The sequence below is a fragment of the Malaclemys terrapin genome, chromosome 7 (genome assembly GCF_027887155.1).
Source record: "Malaclemys terrapin pileata isolate rMalTer1 chromosome 7, rMalTer1.hap1, whole genome shotgun sequence".
NCBI lineage: Eukaryota > Metazoa > Chordata > Testudines > Emydidae > Malaclemys > Malaclemys terrapin.
In genome coordinates, this window is record NC_071511.1 from 20111841 (window position 1) to 20129591 (window position 17751).

At 44.3% G+C, this 17751-nt stretch overlaps 1 protein-coding gene across 2 annotated transcripts in view; it reads left to right on the plus strand.

The window, feature by feature from the left end:
- The window catches only part of GRIP2 (glutamate receptor interacting protein 2), a 116993-nt gene that overhangs the window by 79119 nt on the left and 20123 nt on the right, over positions 1–17751 (plus strand). For both annotated transcript variants that reach the window (XM_054035996.1, XM_054035997.1), the window contains exons 15-19: positions 3653–3719; positions 4959–5104; positions 5400–5544; positions 13164–13303; positions 15621–15797. In XM_054035996.1, the coding sequence (XP_053891971.1) occupies positions 3653–3719; positions 4959–5104; positions 5400–5544; positions 13164–13303; positions 15621–15797 (675 nt within the window). The remainder of the gene's footprint in view (positions 1–3652; positions 3720–4958; positions 5105–5399; positions 5545–13163; positions 13304–15620; positions 15798–17751) is intronic.

Sequence of the window (17751 nt, forward strand, 5' to 3'; positions counted from 1 at the left end):
GATTACATGCATCGGACACAATGTGAGGGGCGAAATTGGCTTTATTAAAACCCCCAAGAGGATTATAAAAACAAGGATATTTATGTAGACATTATAACAGAAGGGAAAGCACATGTATGCCCAGGAAAACACCACAAAAGAAATGTATTCACCCCAAACTCCTAGTCATTTATTTCTTTTGTTTTGTAGTAGCAGCTAGGCGCCTGAGTCCTGCCCCAGAATCCCATTGTGCTAGGTGCTGTACAAACACAACAAAAGATGATCCCTGCCTCAAAGAGATTGCAGTCTAAGTATCAGACAAGAGACAACAGATGGTATAGATGGAAGCAATGAGACAATACGAGTCCGCGTGACAGGCAGAGGTCTCCGCGTGACAGTCGCCTAGCCATTGGCAAGGTTGTTTTTATTTTGGGGTTTTTTGTAGGCATTATGACAGAGGAGAGCGTTAAGGAAGGATTTGAAGGAGAACAATGAGGTGGCTTTGTGGAAGCTTACTGGGGGCTTCTCCCAAGCTTGTGGGGCAGCATGGATCTGAGCCTCTTTGTCAACAGAATCTCCCAAAGACTAGGAACACCCAGGACATGTTCCCAGGTGTCTGTTCACACAATGGGGCACTTCCGGTGTTACCCCCACTCCCTTAAACTCTTAGGTTGCCATTGGACACAGAGGTTAGGCTTGAGGTTCCAAACTCTCTTGAGCCCTGTCTGTGCTCAAAAAAACATTTCTGATGGGAAACCTACTTACAGCACACTTGTCTCCATTCGTTCCCCCCGTCCCCGATGGCCAATAGAAATGGTGTTTTAGGAGGCTGATTTGAGGATCCTGTTAAAACACCATTCGATCCAGTCTGCATAACAAGATGGAACCAAGTTTAACAATAGTGAAGTACAGCCACGTGGTAATTTGATCCCTTTCGTGGTTGGGTTTATAATGGACCTGGGTCATCCTGCTAGTCAAGATACTAGCTCGTTTTTTTTCCTTCTTGACTCTTTTTCTATCACTCAGTGAATTGGAGCAACCAAACCTCCTCTTGGTTTAGCTTCCGGCTCTAAATGGAACTTGAGAGCACCCAGTCTGCAGATAACAGATGCATGGAATGTGCATCGGTTCGGTGTCAAAGAAGCGGTGAGGACAGCTCTTTCAGGTTCTATAGCACTCGGCAGAAGCACTCCTACAGCACAGTACGCTCTATTGTGTTTAGTTCTCTGCTGTGCTGGAGCATGGATTGGTGACATTTTACACTATTAAATACAGCCGACTGTGCAGTCAGGCAGAGTATATCCTGAACGGTGACCTGCAAAGCTTTTTTTCCTAACAAGCTTCATATTCGCATATATGTTTTTTAAAACCCACTAATAAATTAAGACCATAATTAAAAAAAAGACCAACAACTTTTCCTGTCAGTGGATTCCTCTGGAATTTCCTTTTTGGTTGCTGTTTTTTCGCAGCCGCTCATGTAAATTCCTTCTCTGTGATATAGTGACATCACAAATCCTGAACATGTTCATCCTGGCTGTAAGCTGAGATGCTCATAGGCTTTGAGCTTTCTTTGCTGTCCGCCGTCTTCCCCCCGCCTCCTGTGTTGAGAGACAATAGCATCTGTAACCAAGGCAATGTAGCAATGTGTAAGTGCAGAGAGTGTGAAAGAGAGAGAGAGGAGAATGCTATTTGCATATGTTTTTTGGCATGTGACTAGCAGTGAGGTCAGCAGGGGGCAGATCTCTTACCTGGGTTTTTCTGAGTTGGGAATGGAGCCCACAGCCACTATCTTCAATGTAAGCAATCATGAAAATGCAGGTTTTGACTAAAGTAAAGCAGACGTGGCTCTTCGTGGATCACAAGTCTCATGAGCTGAAATGATCAAACTTGAAAAAGCTTTGCAGATCACCTTTTATAAAGATGTTGGGAGATCGGTCAAGTCATAGTAGGCAGTGTGCTCCCATCTTGTTTCATTTAAATGTCGGCATTTTTGGAGTTCAGCTGTTTAGATCGGCTCCACCTCCCCTTCATCCTCTTACTTTCAGTGGCCCCATTCAGTCTATAAAAACACCTGGGGTTTGGAGAACCAGTTTAAATTTTGCTGGTGTGTACTCCCTCTCTGCAGCACCGTGGGCAGAATCCTTGCTCCAATAAAGTCAAGGAAGTTTTGCCATTGATGTCAGTGGGGCCAGTATTTCACCCCTCTTAGGTTCAAGGTGCTGTACATTTCAGAAAATGTACAGACAACATGTTAGGCAGTTGTTTCCAGCAGATTCAATGAAGCTGAACCATTGGGTGGCCGGGGGGGGGAATTTATGCAGCCACAACGCTGCCTGAATATGACAAAGGATTGGCCACTCTTTAATGGCTAAAGACTAACTGTTAAATGGTTAACAATGCTATGTTGAAGTCAGTGGACAAATAAAGATTCTCTGCTAGATCCCGGTTTGGGACCTCTGTGCTTTGCCCAGAGGCTTTATGGCTCATAAATTTGAGTCAAATGAGACCCAGTGCATAACTGGCTTAACTACCTCAGATGTGGTGGAGAGAGAGAATCATGACCACCTTATGCATTATGCTAGATCTACAGCTTTCCCTTGCTATCAGCATCTCATGAGCTACGTGGGATTCAGAGATACGTGTCTTGGTGGAGCAGGGGTTCTCAGACTTTTGAACTGGTGACCCCCTTTCACATAGCAAGCCTCTGAGTGTGACCCCCCCCCCCTTATATGTTAAGAGTACTTTTTTATATATTTAACACCGTTACAAATGCTGGCGGTGAAGCAGGGCTTGGGGTGGAGGCTGACCGCTCACAACCCCCTGAGGGGTCCCGACCCCCAGTTTGAGAACCCCTGTGGAAGAGAGATTGATTCATGGTCATCACTGCTCTTGTCCCATACAGATCATTGGCCAAATCCTCCATGGAGTCACACCAGTGGGGTTAAATCTGCATCGAGCTCCTGTAACATAGTGACAAATTAGGCCTGGGCTCAGACTAGTGCCAGAAACATTGAACTCTGAAACGACAAGTTACAGGACACTCGGTACTGGAGGGATTCAGCTCAGTGGACATGTTTATTAAGAAGGGCCACATTTTTGTGATTTAGAATTCAGGGAAGTGGGTCACATCCAATTTCTTATAGACAATATAGGGGGAGAATGACTATTTAACACTTGCATGACTGCCGGCTACTAACAGATCAAGCAGATTTCCAGGCTGACCATTCCAAATAATAATAATGTACCAAGAGATATTCAGGAAACAACTGCTACCTCTCTTCTAGCTGCCTCATTGTTACCTTCCTGCGAGGCTCACTTTGGGTGGCCATTACACATTTTGGAAGGTGTGGACATCCGTGTTAGACCTGGGCAGATGGAGCTACACGGAGATCAGAAGCTCTTGCTTTGAATCACTTGATTCCACAGTTTCGTCAACTTGTTCTGTAAGAGGCTAAAAGGAACCAGCTGGCTAATTTAGACAGGATGCAAAAATGGCTTGGGCCCAACCGTTGTTGTTGCGGGTCTGACTTCTATAAATTCCAAATGTGAAGCTGCACTTGTGTCAAATGAATGTAAATTTCCCCTCCCTGTAACTCCTTTTCTCCCCTTGGCTGTCATTCTGGTAGATTCCAGAGCCTGAAGCGTGTTTTATATGCATGCATCTCTTTTGCAGCTGCAAGTAGAAAGCCTGGTGAGCCTTTAATTATCTCTGATATCAAGAAGGGGAGCGTAGCTCACAGGTGAGTGCAGCAGTTTACTGTATGACAATATGCAATGCAGTAATTCAGTGCAGAGAGGCCCAAATCGTAGTGTTTGGTTCTGGAATACATCATAGTTCAAGGGGACGTCGGTTACAGAGGTTTGGTTCAGTCCATTATAGAGTTTGGGGTTCAAATTCTCTGCTGGGATAACTCCACTGCAGTCAAAGGAATTAAGCCAACAAAGAAGATCGCTCTGGATCTGGAGACAAAGCTGCTCAGTTGGCCCCTCTGTACGTGGATGTTTACCTCCCTTCTCTCTATTTAAGGGCAACGCATTCAGTAAAGGTGGCTCGTCCGACACAATGCATGAAGCGTCATGCCTGATCAGTCACTCTGTCCCAGTGTGCAAGTGTCTCTGGCACAGGTGAACAGAGTGCAGTGTTCCCTTCCGTAGAGTAAGTGGTTTTATGAGGACATTGACAGAGTTTTATATATGAATCTGCAAGTGGCCTATTTCTTGAAGACCAACTGGTTCCAAACTCCTTCCCAACTTGCCCTGGAAGTTCTCTTGTTGGAGAAGTTTTCATTGTGATTATTTGGTCTTTGCAAACCGTGCAGGGTTCAGTTCTCAAAGGGGTTTTAATGCTGAGTTTTGCTGCAGCTTCAATGGAGCACAAATGAAATAAATCCGAGCCTCTCAAATAGGACTCTTCCCACTCCTCCACACATCCAATCACTGTTCACCATCCGCCGTCCAATGAACCCGGGGGCCTTACTCCTTACCTTGGATGTCTTATGGGGGGAAACAAAGGAGGCCACTAAGGTATAGAGATAGCTGTTGTGGAGCGAGAGAAGCAATGGTGCATCTCAACCGGTGTGTAACCTGAATCTTATTAGCTAAGCCTTTATGAACCTGGGCCTGAACTCCTCTAAACCAAGGCTACCAAAAGGACAAGTGCTCTTGGACATGCAGCTTCTGAGATCATTTTAAAGAGGACTGCTTCTGGAAAAGCATTTAACATCAGGCCCCTACACTGTGCCTCAAATTGGGCACAAGTGGTCTGTTCCAAGCAGGTATGGGGGGTTGAATGTGAATATTTTTACACAGCTCTAAATTGACCCAGGTATTGCACCCACACTCTATTTCCCCCGATGGGCGTTTTTAGGTGGTCTTGGAGGATAAAGGCAGTATTGTTGCCTTAATCCCTAAAATGAACAAATGGTCAGAAGAGCCGAAAGGTTAACAGAAATGACCATTTTTTGTTCTTTTCCACACAGAACAGGCACCTTGGAGCCTGGGGATAAGCTGCTAGCCATCGATAACATCCGACTCGACAACTGCTCAATGGAGGATGCAGTGCAGATTCTAAGGCAGTGCGAAGACCTAGTCAAATTGAAGATTAGGAAGGATGAAGATAACTCTGGTATAGAAATCCTGATGCAAAGCACTGTCTGACCATATTAATGACCTTTGTTTTTTCGCATTATGTCTGGGCAAATATGAGGCTGGCAGTCAGTCTGCTGACCACTTTCCAGTTGATTATAGAGCATCTTCCCCCCCCCCCCCCTTCTTCTTTTAAATATGGCATGGAAGGCTGAAATCCTATTCATCCTGTGCACAGCAGGAGACCTCAGGGTTTCACCTCTACATGTTCTGAGCTTTCCTCGTGGCTTATTTATTTTTAAAATACTTTCCAGCATCCCTGTTTCCCATTTCAGATGAGCAGGAGACGACCGGTGCTATTATTTACACAGTAGAGCTAAAGAGGTACGGCGGACCTCTGGGAATAACAATCTCTGGAACAGAGGAACCTTTTGATCCGATCGTCATTTCAGGCCTGACCAAACGAGGGCTGGCTGAAAGGTGAGCTGCAAAGCAAAGACAACCCTTGCCTGCTGATAGTGGGGGGCACACAACCCTGGAATAGTGGAGTCATGCCCTCCCAGACAGCCCCCCCCCCTTCCTGGAAAGCAGCAGCCCCTCCCTGTAGCTCCCAGCTGTTCCTCCTGTCTCTCCCAGCACAGTTAAAGCAGTTGCCTCTCCTTGCCCCTTACTGCTCGGCTGCCCCGCAGGGAGGGGGCCTGGCCACACCACGTGACTGAGCAATCTTGAGGGGCATGTGGCCCCGCATGTCCCTCCCTATACGCGCACATTGCCTCTGGTGCAAAGGAACCCCAGCAGGGTGGAGGTTTATGGTGAAACTGGAGGGGGTCGTGATGTATTGCAAAATTTAGAAAGGAGCAACAGAAGGGATGTTTCTTTGGTCTAATGTGCTCTGAATGAGTGTCTAGTCCATAGGGTCCCGAGGCCTACCTTTGCAGAGGAAAGGTGCTATAGAGGTGCAAAGTATTATCATACCTACATACATGTAGTGTTCTCCACTCCTGCCTCTGAGGTCCCTACGCAGTTTGCACCTGGCACCCAGCAGGAGCACCATCCCTGAAATCCCATCTATGGTTCCATTTTAGTTCTACCTCCCCTTCTATTGGGAGACTACCCTGTCAGCTCGGGCTACCACCGCCTCGTCTAATCTGGGGAGACGTTTCTGGAGATTCTGCCTAAACACACGTGAGTGTGGTAGCAGCACTCCCTGCTGCTAGTACCACCTGCTGAAGCTACAAATCCCAGAAGCCTTTACCACTGTCCCTGCTAGATTTCCATTATTTTGGTTCAAATGCTGGATCCAAATGTGAATGGGTCTGCTCATTTTGTTGCCGTTTAGGTCTAGATTTGGACAGCAGGTACACTCTGTAACAAGGTAAATACGGCTGCTATTATGGTTCTAACAACCAATAAGATGGAGGGAATGGGGGACGACCTAAATAATTGGGGGGGGGGGGTTGAAGGCTGCTCAGAATATAAACTGTTCCTTCTGTAAATTTAAGGTGGAGTTGAATCACACTTTGTATCTTAATTAATTTCTTCTTCTTATGTTGGAGCGTATGTAAGTATAGGTATTCCGCACCCCACCTGCTTGTTGACTACTTTCTGTAGGATTGCAGCGCCCCCTACTGCATGAAGGGTAGAGCTGCAGCAAGCATCAAAACATGAGTCTCTTAAAGCTCCCAAGTTAGGGAGGGTGCGCAGGTGCTAGGGGCTGGCATGGCATACATCAAAACCCCGCACCCTAGAACTGAACTTTGTTCATCTTTCTTTCTGTGGTGAATTTTCTCCTGCAGCTGAGTTTTGTTTTTTTTTTAGAGGAATTCTGCACATAAATTCTCTGCTTACCTCGGACGTTCATTTTCACTTGGCAGGTACCAGCTAAATGTTTCCAACAATGTGCTTCATTTTGTACAGAAGGCAAATCAATTCTGTGCTCTGGGAAAGGAGGAGGAGAGAGAGAGACGTGGAATTAAATTGCTATATCCAACGGCTTTATCTACCTCTTGATTTAATTTGTTTTATTTATTTTTGGATTTTATGCTGCAGCCCATCATAGTAGCTATGTGTCTTCCATGTAAAATGAATATCAGTAGCAAAGTCCTCAGTGGACTTGATGGACTCTGGCATTTTTCTCCCTTTTCAGGCTGAAAACTCTGCATTGTTTTTGGAAGCCGGACCATTCTGCACAGCATAAAGTAGCGTTGGTATGAGAAACTGGAATACTGTTGGGATCAGCACACAGTGGTCTTATACCCATAATGCTTTCTCTTCCCTTATACAGCATTCCTGGCTGTTCCCCTCTTTCCTCAGAGATGTGCACAGCTGATTAGTAAAGAACTGTATGTCACACAGGGCAGGCAAGTGCTGCAATGATACTGAATTCTGATTGGTACTGGCACAAAGCAAGAAATAAAAACCTTCGAGAAGAGCGATGGAGTCGTTTAGTGTGTGTACTTTAGCAATCTAACAAAGACATGCCTGTCCACAGCAGCAGCATAGATATAAAATAGAAAAGTCACAACAGGAACTTCTCTATGTAACCTTGGCTTCCTTTAGGGAATGATTTGGATGAAGGCTGCCAGGAGGGTAGATTCATAGATTCTAGGACTGGAAGGGACCTCGAGAGGTCATTGAGTCCAGTCCCCTGCCCGCATGGCAGGACCAAATACTGTCTAGACCATCCCTGATAGACATTTATCTAACCTACGCTTAAATATCTCCAGAGATGGAGATTCCACAACCTCCCTAGGCAATTTATTCCAGTGTTTAACCACCCTGACAGTTAGGAACTTTTTCCTAATGTCCAACCTAAACCTCCCTTGCTGCAGTTGAAGCCCATTGCTTCTTATTCTATCCTTAGAGGCTAAGGTGAACAAGTTTTCTCCCTCCTCCTTATGACACCCTTTTAGAAACCTGAAAACTGCTATCATGTCCCCTCTGTCTTCTCTTTTCCAAACTAAACAAACCCAATTCTTTCAGCCTTCCTTCATAGGTCATGTTCTCAAGACCTTTAATCATTCTTGTTGCTCTTCTCTGGAGCCTCTCCAATTTCTCCACATCTTTCTTGAAATGCAGTGCCCAGAACTGGACACAATACTCCAGCTGAGGCCTAACCAGAGCAGAGTAGAGCGGAAGAATGACTACTTGTGTCTTGCTCACAACACACCTGTTAATACATCCCAGAATCATGTTTGCTTTTTTTTGCAACAGCATCACACTGTTGACTCATATTTAGCTTGTGGTCCACTATAACCCCTAGATCCCTTTCTGCCGTACTCCTTCCTAGACAGTCTCTTCCCATTCTGTATGTGTGAAACTGATTTTTCCTTCCTAAGTGGAGCACTTTGCATTTGTCTTTGTTAAACTTCATCCTGTATACCTCAGACCATTTCTCCAATTTGTCCAGATCATTTCGAATTATGACCCTGTCCTCCAAAGCAGTTGCAATCCCTCCCAGTTTGATATCATCCGCAAACTTAATAAGCGTATTTTCTATGCCAATATCTAAGTTGTTAATGAAGATATTGAACAGAGTCGGTCCCAAAACACAGACCCCCTGCGGAACCCCACTCGTTATCCTTTTCCAGCAGGATTGGGAACCATTAATAACAACTCTCTCTGAGTATGGTTATCCAGCCAGTTATGCACCCACCTTATAGTAGCCCCATCTAAATTGTATTTGCCTAGTTTGTCGATAAGAATATCATGCGAGATCGTATCAAATGCCTTACTAAAGTCTAGGTATACCACATCCACAGCTTCTCCCTTAACCACAAGACTCGTTATCCTATCAAAGAAAGCTATCAGATTGGTTTGACACGATTTGTTCTTTACAAATCCATGCTGGCTATTCCCTATCACCTTACCACCTTCCAAGTGTTTGCAGATGATTTCCTTAATTACTTGCTCCATTATCTTCCCTGGCACAGAAGTTAAACTAACTGGTCTGTAGTTTCCTGGGTTGTTTTTATTTCCCTTTTTATAGATGGGCACTATATTTGCCCTTTTCCAGTCTTCTGGAATCTCTCCCGTCTCCCATGATTTTCCAAAGATAATAGCTAGAGGTTCAGATACCACCTCTATTAGCTCCTTGAGTATTCTAGGATGCATTTAATCAGGCCCTGGTGACTTGAAGGCATCTAACTTTTCTAAGTGATTTTTATCTTGTTCTTTTTTTATTTTATCTGCTAAACCTACCCCCTTCCCATTAGCATTCACTATGTTAGGCATTCCTTCAGTCTTCACCGAGAAGTCTGAAGGAATGCAACAAAGAAGTCATTAAGCATCTCTGCCATTTCCAAGTTTCCTGTTACTGTTTCTCCCTCTTCACTGAGCAGTGGGCCTACCCTGTCTTTGGTCTTCCTCTTGCTTCTAATGTATTGATAAAAAGTCTTCTTGTTTCCCTTTATTCCCGTAGTTAGAATTCAGTTTGTGCCTTTGCCTTTCTAATCTTGCCCCTGCATTCCTCTGTTGTTTGCCTATATTCATCCTTTGTAATCTGTCCTAGTTTCCATTTTTTATATGACTCCTTTTAATTTTTTTAGATCATGCAAGATCTCGTGGTTAAGCCAAGGTGGTCTTTTGCCACATTTTCTGTCTTTCCTAACCAGCGGAATAGCTTGCTTTTGGGCCCTTAATGTCCCTTTGAAAAACTGCCAACTCTCCTCAGTTGTTTTTCCCCTCAGTCTTGATTCCCATGGGACCCTACCTATCAGCTCTCTGAGTTTACCAAAATCCGCCTTCCTGAAATCCATTGTAGGGTGAATATTGTTGTTCTAAGATGCTCTTCCCTAAACAATAGAGGGGCTAGGAAGTTGGGAGCGGAGGGAGACATTGCCAGGTCACATCTGCGGAGGTGGGGGCAGCAGGGAGGAGGAGGATGGGAATAGCTAATCCCAAGCATCCTGTTCTGCCCCCTCTCCCAGCATCCAGCAATCCTCCTTCCCTTCCTCCTTAGCACGATGCCTCTTGGAAATGAGCCGGGCCCCAAGAAGACATACCATAGGTTTATAGAGAATTCAGAGCTGAGCCCAAGCCTATATATATAGCTTTTGCAGGAGCACAGCATACTGCTCAGTAGACATCACAACATGCAGTGGATGTGTTTCCTGTGATCACAATGGAGACGTTCTAGCCGATTCGCCTCGTAGTTGGACTGCAGCTGCTACTGATTTCTGGATAATGGGGAAGGCAGAGTGTCCTCTAGGATCTGCCACATGTATGTCCTGCTGGGTGACAGACTGTCTGGCTGGGCTTAGAAGGCTCCAGATTCAAGTGACTAGTTTTATCTCAACCTTGAGTATTTTTATGTTGCAAACGTCTGATCTGGTATAAACCTTACAGAGGAGGATTCAGGATAAGGGGGTCATTGTGAAGCAACAGCTGTCTCCCACCATTAATCCTTATGCCCGTTAGCACAGCTGCACTACCCAAGGGCAGCCACAGTCCGTGGGAATGCAGTGCTTTCTCCCCGCCCCAAAACACACACAATGGTGAGCGCTCATGTCAGGTCAGCACTGCTTGGGTGAGATCCTGGCCAGGGTTTAAATCAGTCACCAGGAAGTGTTTTGTGTCTCGCTGCCAGAATTTTCAGGTTTGGACAGGCTCTTCGAATACCCTCTGGTGGAGTGCAAAGCTGCCTTGCCTCAGATCCGCATCAGACCACTGCTAGAGCCACAACCCTATCACTGCAAACCAGTCCTCTGTGTCTTGGTTCTGGCAGCAGATGCGTCTATCGTGTCATCAGCAGAAACTCTTTAGACCGTTTTGCACTGGAGCAGCATTAAAGGAAAGGGTAGCATGATTGACAATAAATGCAGGGAGGGGGGCGCGGGAGAGACAGGGTATTGGGACCTACATCCTGGGTGCTGGCTGGTGAGTCTTGCCCACATGCTCAGGGTTTAGCTGATCACCATATTTGGGGTTGGGAAGGAATTTTCCTCCAGGGCAGATTGGCAGAGGCCCTGGAGGTTTTTCACCTTCCTCTGCAGTGTGGGGCACGGGTCACTTGCTGGAGGATTCTCTGCACCTTGAGGTCTTTAAACACGATTTGAGGATTTCAATGGCTCAGACTTAGGTTAGGGGTTTGTTACAGGAGTGGGTGGGTGAGATTCTGTGGCCTGCGTTGTGCCGGAGGTCAGACTAGATGATCATAATGGTCCCTTCTGACCTTAAAGTCTGAGTCTATGCTCTCTGGTTAACAAGGGGTTCACTTCGGCTCAGCTTCCCTCTCCCTTGCATAAGTGCTTATGGGACAGGCTAGATCAGTGGCTGCTTAGGAGGAAAGCCTTTGGTTAGGCCTGTCTCCACACCCAAGGTAGTCTGAGTGTTTTAATTTACTTTACCTAATACTTGAGGAAAAGACCTTGCTAACTGACTTTTTTTTTCTTCCTTCTGCTGAGTCATTTAACCAATTTATACATACTGAACAATAATTGCGTTACTCAGATTGCTTCTAGCTAGGCTGGTTTATGGTGTGGGTGGAAGGGGGGAATTTGGTCCCATTCATGGTTCAGTGATTGATTTCATTGCTAGGAGAGGTTGTTTCTAAGTGTTAGAATTACTGTAGCAAGTTAAGTGTCTGCTGTAATGTGCCACCATTTAAAAATAATTTTTTTTTTTAATTTGGCTGTATAGATGAAACTTTAAGGCAGATACTCCAGATCCAGTTTGAATCAGTAATTTACTTAAATGACTTCAATTTTTCCCCAAGCGTTTTTTCAGTGGAACTATAGTGACATCTAGTGACCAGTTAGAGAAAGTGTACTTCAGCTGAAAATTCTTACCTAAAATATGGCTTAATTTTGTGCCTTGGCAATTGTAAAATAGATTTTTAAAACTGACAAGTGGTGGTTTTCAACTTTCATTTGTCCTCACTGTAACAGCATGTGATTTTAAAGGAGGAGATAAGTATCTGCTCTTGTCAGTAGCTGGCAAAGTGCAAAATGCTTGTATTTAGAGGAACTGCAGTCAAATGTAATTTACTAAATGAGTGGAAGTGACCTAGCTGAGAACTCCAGCTCTGATAGAAAGGTGTGATGTTCCAGACTTTCACTCTTTCTGATTGTCACATGAGCTTCCCATGATATAGCTAAAAATTGTGGAACTGCTGAGGAAAGAAGCTTCTCATTTTGATTTTTATCATTAGGTAGCATTAACATTGGTATCATAAGTAAGAGCCAACAAGCACCTAGATCTTCCCTCCCAGTTGCCAGTCGTTGGGGTCAGTATATTGTTGTATTTCCCACAGTTAACAGAGCTGCCAGCCAGCACAACAATCGGTGGCAGATGCAAAGTGAATGTGTGTCACTGTTGTAGATTAGTAATACAATAATTGAACAATAAAAAGTGAGACTTGGCATGATTCATTATTGCTTCCACATTGTGTAATCAACAAGCTGAAGCCAACTGTAGCCATTTCTCAAGTCTGAAAACTTGGATCGCAGAAGTTAACCATGGAAAAACTTTTAGAGCTGCAACCAAATGTCTTCCAATAGACGCTCGGCAGTGTGGTCCTCACTCATCTAAGTACACGTGCACAAGTCCTTTTTGCTTAGGGATGGACTTAAAATCAAGTCACCTGCTTTGCTGAATCAAGGTCGGTAACTCAGCTAGCCAAGCAAAACAATTTGCACATATGTTGGTTTGAATTTTGAAAGTTATTTGCTTTGTCTTTGGTTTTGCCCCCTTCTGTGTTCTTTCCATGAATGTGGAAACAAATGTTAAAAGTTGCATGCATGTGTATTCACAGAAATCACATGCTGGGAATGCTTGTGTCCTTTTCATATAGATTTGACTTAGTTATAGGAGCTGCCAATTTAAAAAGCTGAACTTAATTTGCACTCTTACAGATTCACAGCTATTCTGGTGACTGGGACGTTATATATAGAGATTCCTAGTGATGTTTGATTTAGTATTCTGCTGCCAGCCATAATATGGTAGACACGCTCCACACATACAAGACGACGCTGTCCCTGCTCTTATAAAGTACTGAAGGCTAGTTTGCCATTATTTTAAAGCAATCTGTTAACGGCCCTTATATTAGGGAAGACACCAGCCTTCCTTAAAGTTTCTAACTTTGTGTCTTTCCTCTTTAGGACTGGAGCAATCCATGTGGGTGACCGGATATTAGCTATTAATAATGTGAGTCTCAAGGGCAAACCACTCAGTGAAGCCATCCACCTACTCCAAATGGCTGGCGAGACTGTAACGCTGAAGATCAAGAAACAAACCGAAAGTAAGGGCAGAAGCCTTTGCAACCTTTTTGTTCAAAGTATACAGCTACAGTAGAAATGAGGTTGGCCTCATGGTGTAACAGGTAGTGTTCTGCAATGCTATAGGAGAGTCTGGATTTAATTCTACACCATGGTTTTCTACTACCTGGCTGTCTAGGGGCAAAATGTCCTGCAGAGCCCATATATTCAGATCTGAAAAGAAAGGCTTGGGGAGAAATTTGGGGGAAAATAATTACTAAAAGTAAAATATTCATTTAAAAATATAATATAATATATAATATAATATATATAAAAGGGACACAATCAGCAATAAAAATTGCACCTCGGTCTGCAAATGTTAACTTGCTGCTATTCCAAGTAACACCTAAATTGACTAGAGGTGAAAAGAGATTAGATGGAAAATGTATAATTCAGTTAAAATGTACTTTTCAGGTTAGCACTTTGTGTGTCAGTGGTTTTACAGTTTCCCCATTTGTGTGGGTGTCTCGCACCGCAAAAGGGAGGGCGGAGAGAAATCTTTTTAAAATTAAAAACGTGATTTTTGTAAAGCTACAAAAATTAGCAGGTGTAGTTCCTGGAAAAACAACCTTTAACTCTTCCTTTTGAAACTGATTCGGTGTCACACTGGCTGTTATCCTTTAAAAGCCTCTCCTAGCTTGTGGTCCTAAGATCTTCAAAGCTACCTTCTTTTGACATTTGCATCCCCCCCACCTACTTACCTCTATGTAGCTTTGAAGTCATTCCACTCTGATGTAGCATCAAAGGAGGAGGAGGCATATCCAGGACAGACAGGTCGTTTTAAAAATTTAATATTTTTTTAGCAGGGACAAGATCAATCTGGGTAAGTTTTTAAAAATATATATATTTTTTTTCTCCTGCAGGGCCCCTGCCAAATGCAAACCACACAAAACTCCTCCCATCAATATGCAAAAATATTGTGACCTGTCTCTAATCCCTCCTTCCCTTTCCCATATTATGTATTGCCTTTTTATCATGCCTTTTCACTTTGTAGGTCTGGCTGGGGCCAGGTATAGAAGTGCCATGGGAGAGACAGTTTCTTCCTGTTCTACTTAATAGCAGGAAACATCAGAAACTCTTCCAAGGAAGCCTATTCCAGCCTAGATTTGCAAGTCCAAGAAGTTTGACAAAATAATAATAGTACCTTGCTCTTACTTGGCTCTTTTCCGTAGATTTCAAAGTGCTTTACAAAGGAGGTCGGTATCATCATTCCCATTTTACAGATGGGAAAGCTGAGGCATCAGGAGAGCTGTGACTTGTCCAAGGTCACCCTGCAAAACGGTGGCAGAGCAGGGAATTAAACCCAGGTGTCCCAAGTCTGAGTCCAGCATCAATCTGCTAGGCCAAACTTCTAGGGCCTTCTCCAAAACAAACCTTTCCCCCATGATGCTCTGTGGGTGCTTTCTCTGTAGGTCACTAAAATGGTTGAAGAAATGCCAAGTTGTGGTCAGAAAAGTGGCTTCACATTAACATTCTAAGTATAATGCTTCACAACAACATTCTAAGGGAGCTGGCAATCCCATGTGCCGGATTGAAAGCCCTGACGGGCCAGATCTGGCCTGTGGGCCATAGTTTGCCTTCCCCTGCTCCAGAAGGAGGAAGGGGTGGATTTGGGGATTTAGCGTAGCTCTGAAGTCTCTGTAGGGTGACCAGATGTCCTGATTTTATAGGGACAGTCCTGATTTTTTTGGTCTTTTTCTTATATAGGCTCCTATTACCCCCCAACCCCCGTCCCGATTTTTCACACTTGCTGTCTGGTCACCCTAAGTCTCTGCATTCTGTAATACAAAAAAAATCCCAGTGGTTAGTTTCTTATGTACAACATGTATATAAGAACATGCACAACATAAAAAGATGGCCAGTTTTTAGGGCTCTCTGAGAGCAGCCATATTATGTATGGAGTCCTCCTAACTGTCCAATAGTATAATCTCCCTTCTCAGATACAGATGTTCTAAAGTGTTTCCTCAGAAGATTTGCAAGGCCAAGAATCTACTCTCAATACCAGTTGACCCCCTGGTGGCAAAGTTAAGTGTGTTTTAGCAAAATATAAAGGTTGCAGTTAAGAGTGATGACTCCTTTCATAGGAGGCCTGTTTTTTCCAAGAAGCAGGAAGTGGATATTTCTGGTCTGGCTTGCTCAAATATCTGAGCGTACACCCTTCTCTGATGCTCGCCCATCACCTTCGTAAATATGAAGTTTATCTGAACAGGTCTTCAGTCTCTGATGGTCTTTGACAAGTAACATGTGTCCCATCTATACTCAATAAAATGCATAAGAACAAGTGATTTGTTTTGGTTCCAGGGTCTTATCCCAAGAAGTCAGGGAGTATGAATGAAGTGAGTGACCCAGAAGATGAACTGACCGACTCTCAGAAAACTAGCAAACTCTCCGAGATTTACTCCACCACAATCCCCAGCGTGGACAGCGCTATGGAATCCTGGGATGGTTCGGGCATTGACGCAGGCTATGGAAGCCAAGGTGAGTCTGGGTTTCTACCGTAGATGTGGGAGCCAAACTGGATATAATAAGAGCTGCCCCAAACTCAGACTGAGCCTGACCCTCTTGCATGATTTCTTGGTTGCAGTCGGGCATTGAATTGCTGAAATACCATGGGCAGGATTGTTCTTGTGGTATTTTCAGCCTAATGTGAAGCAAGATTTCTGGAACAATTATGTGCAAAGGTTCAAGAGCCACCAACATTTGGGTGCTTATCCGAGCAAGCCCTTGCTACCATTACTAGTTCTACTATTGTTGTTTTGCACTTATGGTGCCTTTAGCCTGAGAATCTCAAAGCCCTCTACAAAGATAAATAAATATTATCCCCGTTTTATAGATGGGGAAAACTGGGGCCACTAGAGGTTGTGACTTGCTCAGGATCACACGGTGGGTCAATGACAGAATTGGGGATAGAACCCAAGTCTGTTGACACCCAACCACTTACTTTAGCTTCTGGATTATGCCACTTTAAATAGCTTTCGTACCTGATGCTTGGGTTTATTTTCATCCATTTGAAATATTATCTGTCTTAGCCAGTAGCAAGGAAGGTTGCTTGAAATCCATAAGCGCTTTGTGTAATTAGTAGCACTTGGGTTCACCACGCACTGAATACCTCGTTCAATGAAGTATGACTATCGCTTCGGATCTTTCTAACCTCTGCAAATATGTCACTCTATATCTGTGTTAGGGATAATGAAACCAATATATTAGAATCTCTTCCCTAATCGCTGGGGGAAAGGGCTTAATGAAACCATTGCATAACAGCAAAAGATACTGCGAAGTAAAGCAATATGATTGGTTCTCACAAACACGAAAGGAGAGACTCATTATCTGGAGGCAATGGAGCCATAGGCAAAAAGCAACCTGGCTAAAAGGGACTTTCTTGTATTTTCTGTTTATTGCATTACTCTTAATTGCATTATATTGACACTGGCGGAAGTGAGTGTGGAATGGACAGAGGGATGCTCAGAATAGACTCAAATGCCTGGCGGGCAGAAGCATGGAGTAGTAATAGCGAAGAACTTGTCCTCGCCCACTGCAGGGCCAGAAGTGTTGCTGATGCCATGGTGTGGGTAAGGTTAACAGGGCTGCTTGTGAAGCCCATTCAGCAAAATAATAGCACAGGATCAGATTAAATAAATTTACCTCATGTTCCATTTGTACCTACCATTCCCAGCTGTTAACGGAACAAAATAGCTCTGCCATATGAAGGATTTGGGTGAAGCTGTTGCACTAGACTGTGTCATGAATGTACCACCAGGGGGCTCCAATGCTGTAGGATTTTATGTTGGATTTCCCAGGAGAAAAGCCAGAGAAACATTTGTGCTTATGGGACTGAATGGAGGGAGAGAGCTAAGGAACACCCAGGTTGACAGCCAGATATATTGCTGTATTCTGGCCCTAATGCACTTGGGGGGGAATTTGACTCGTAGCAACATAGGGGTTTGGGCAAAGGGACCATGATGTTCTCCTGACCCAGGAAATGGCTGATGCTCTCGGCTTTTGTGAGCTGCTGGCAAGTATTTTCTGGGGCACTCTCTCCGGAACGCTCTAACCTTTAAGCACAGAGAACACTCGGCTAAGAAAAATAATGGACCTTGGCATTTTCATAGGAATTACTGGCATTGTCCCTCGGCATGTCCATTGCTCTTGGCTGTCCAGGAGGTCAAGTCTCCTTTAATTATGTGTTGCTCCACTACCTCTTCCTGTTGATTTGGCAAAGCGTGTATGGCAGTGTGCAACTTTTCTTGGAAAGGCTGCTAGAATTTCTCTGAAAAACGTACTGAATAGGCCGGGGAGTGAGGAAGGTGGGGAGGGGATGCAAGTGAGGTTATTTCCTTTGCCGACAGCACCTAAATTACCAATGAATGCTCTGTTTGGAAAAGTCGCTGTCTATGCTACTTCAGCCCCCTTGAGACCTACAGTTTCTTGCTGC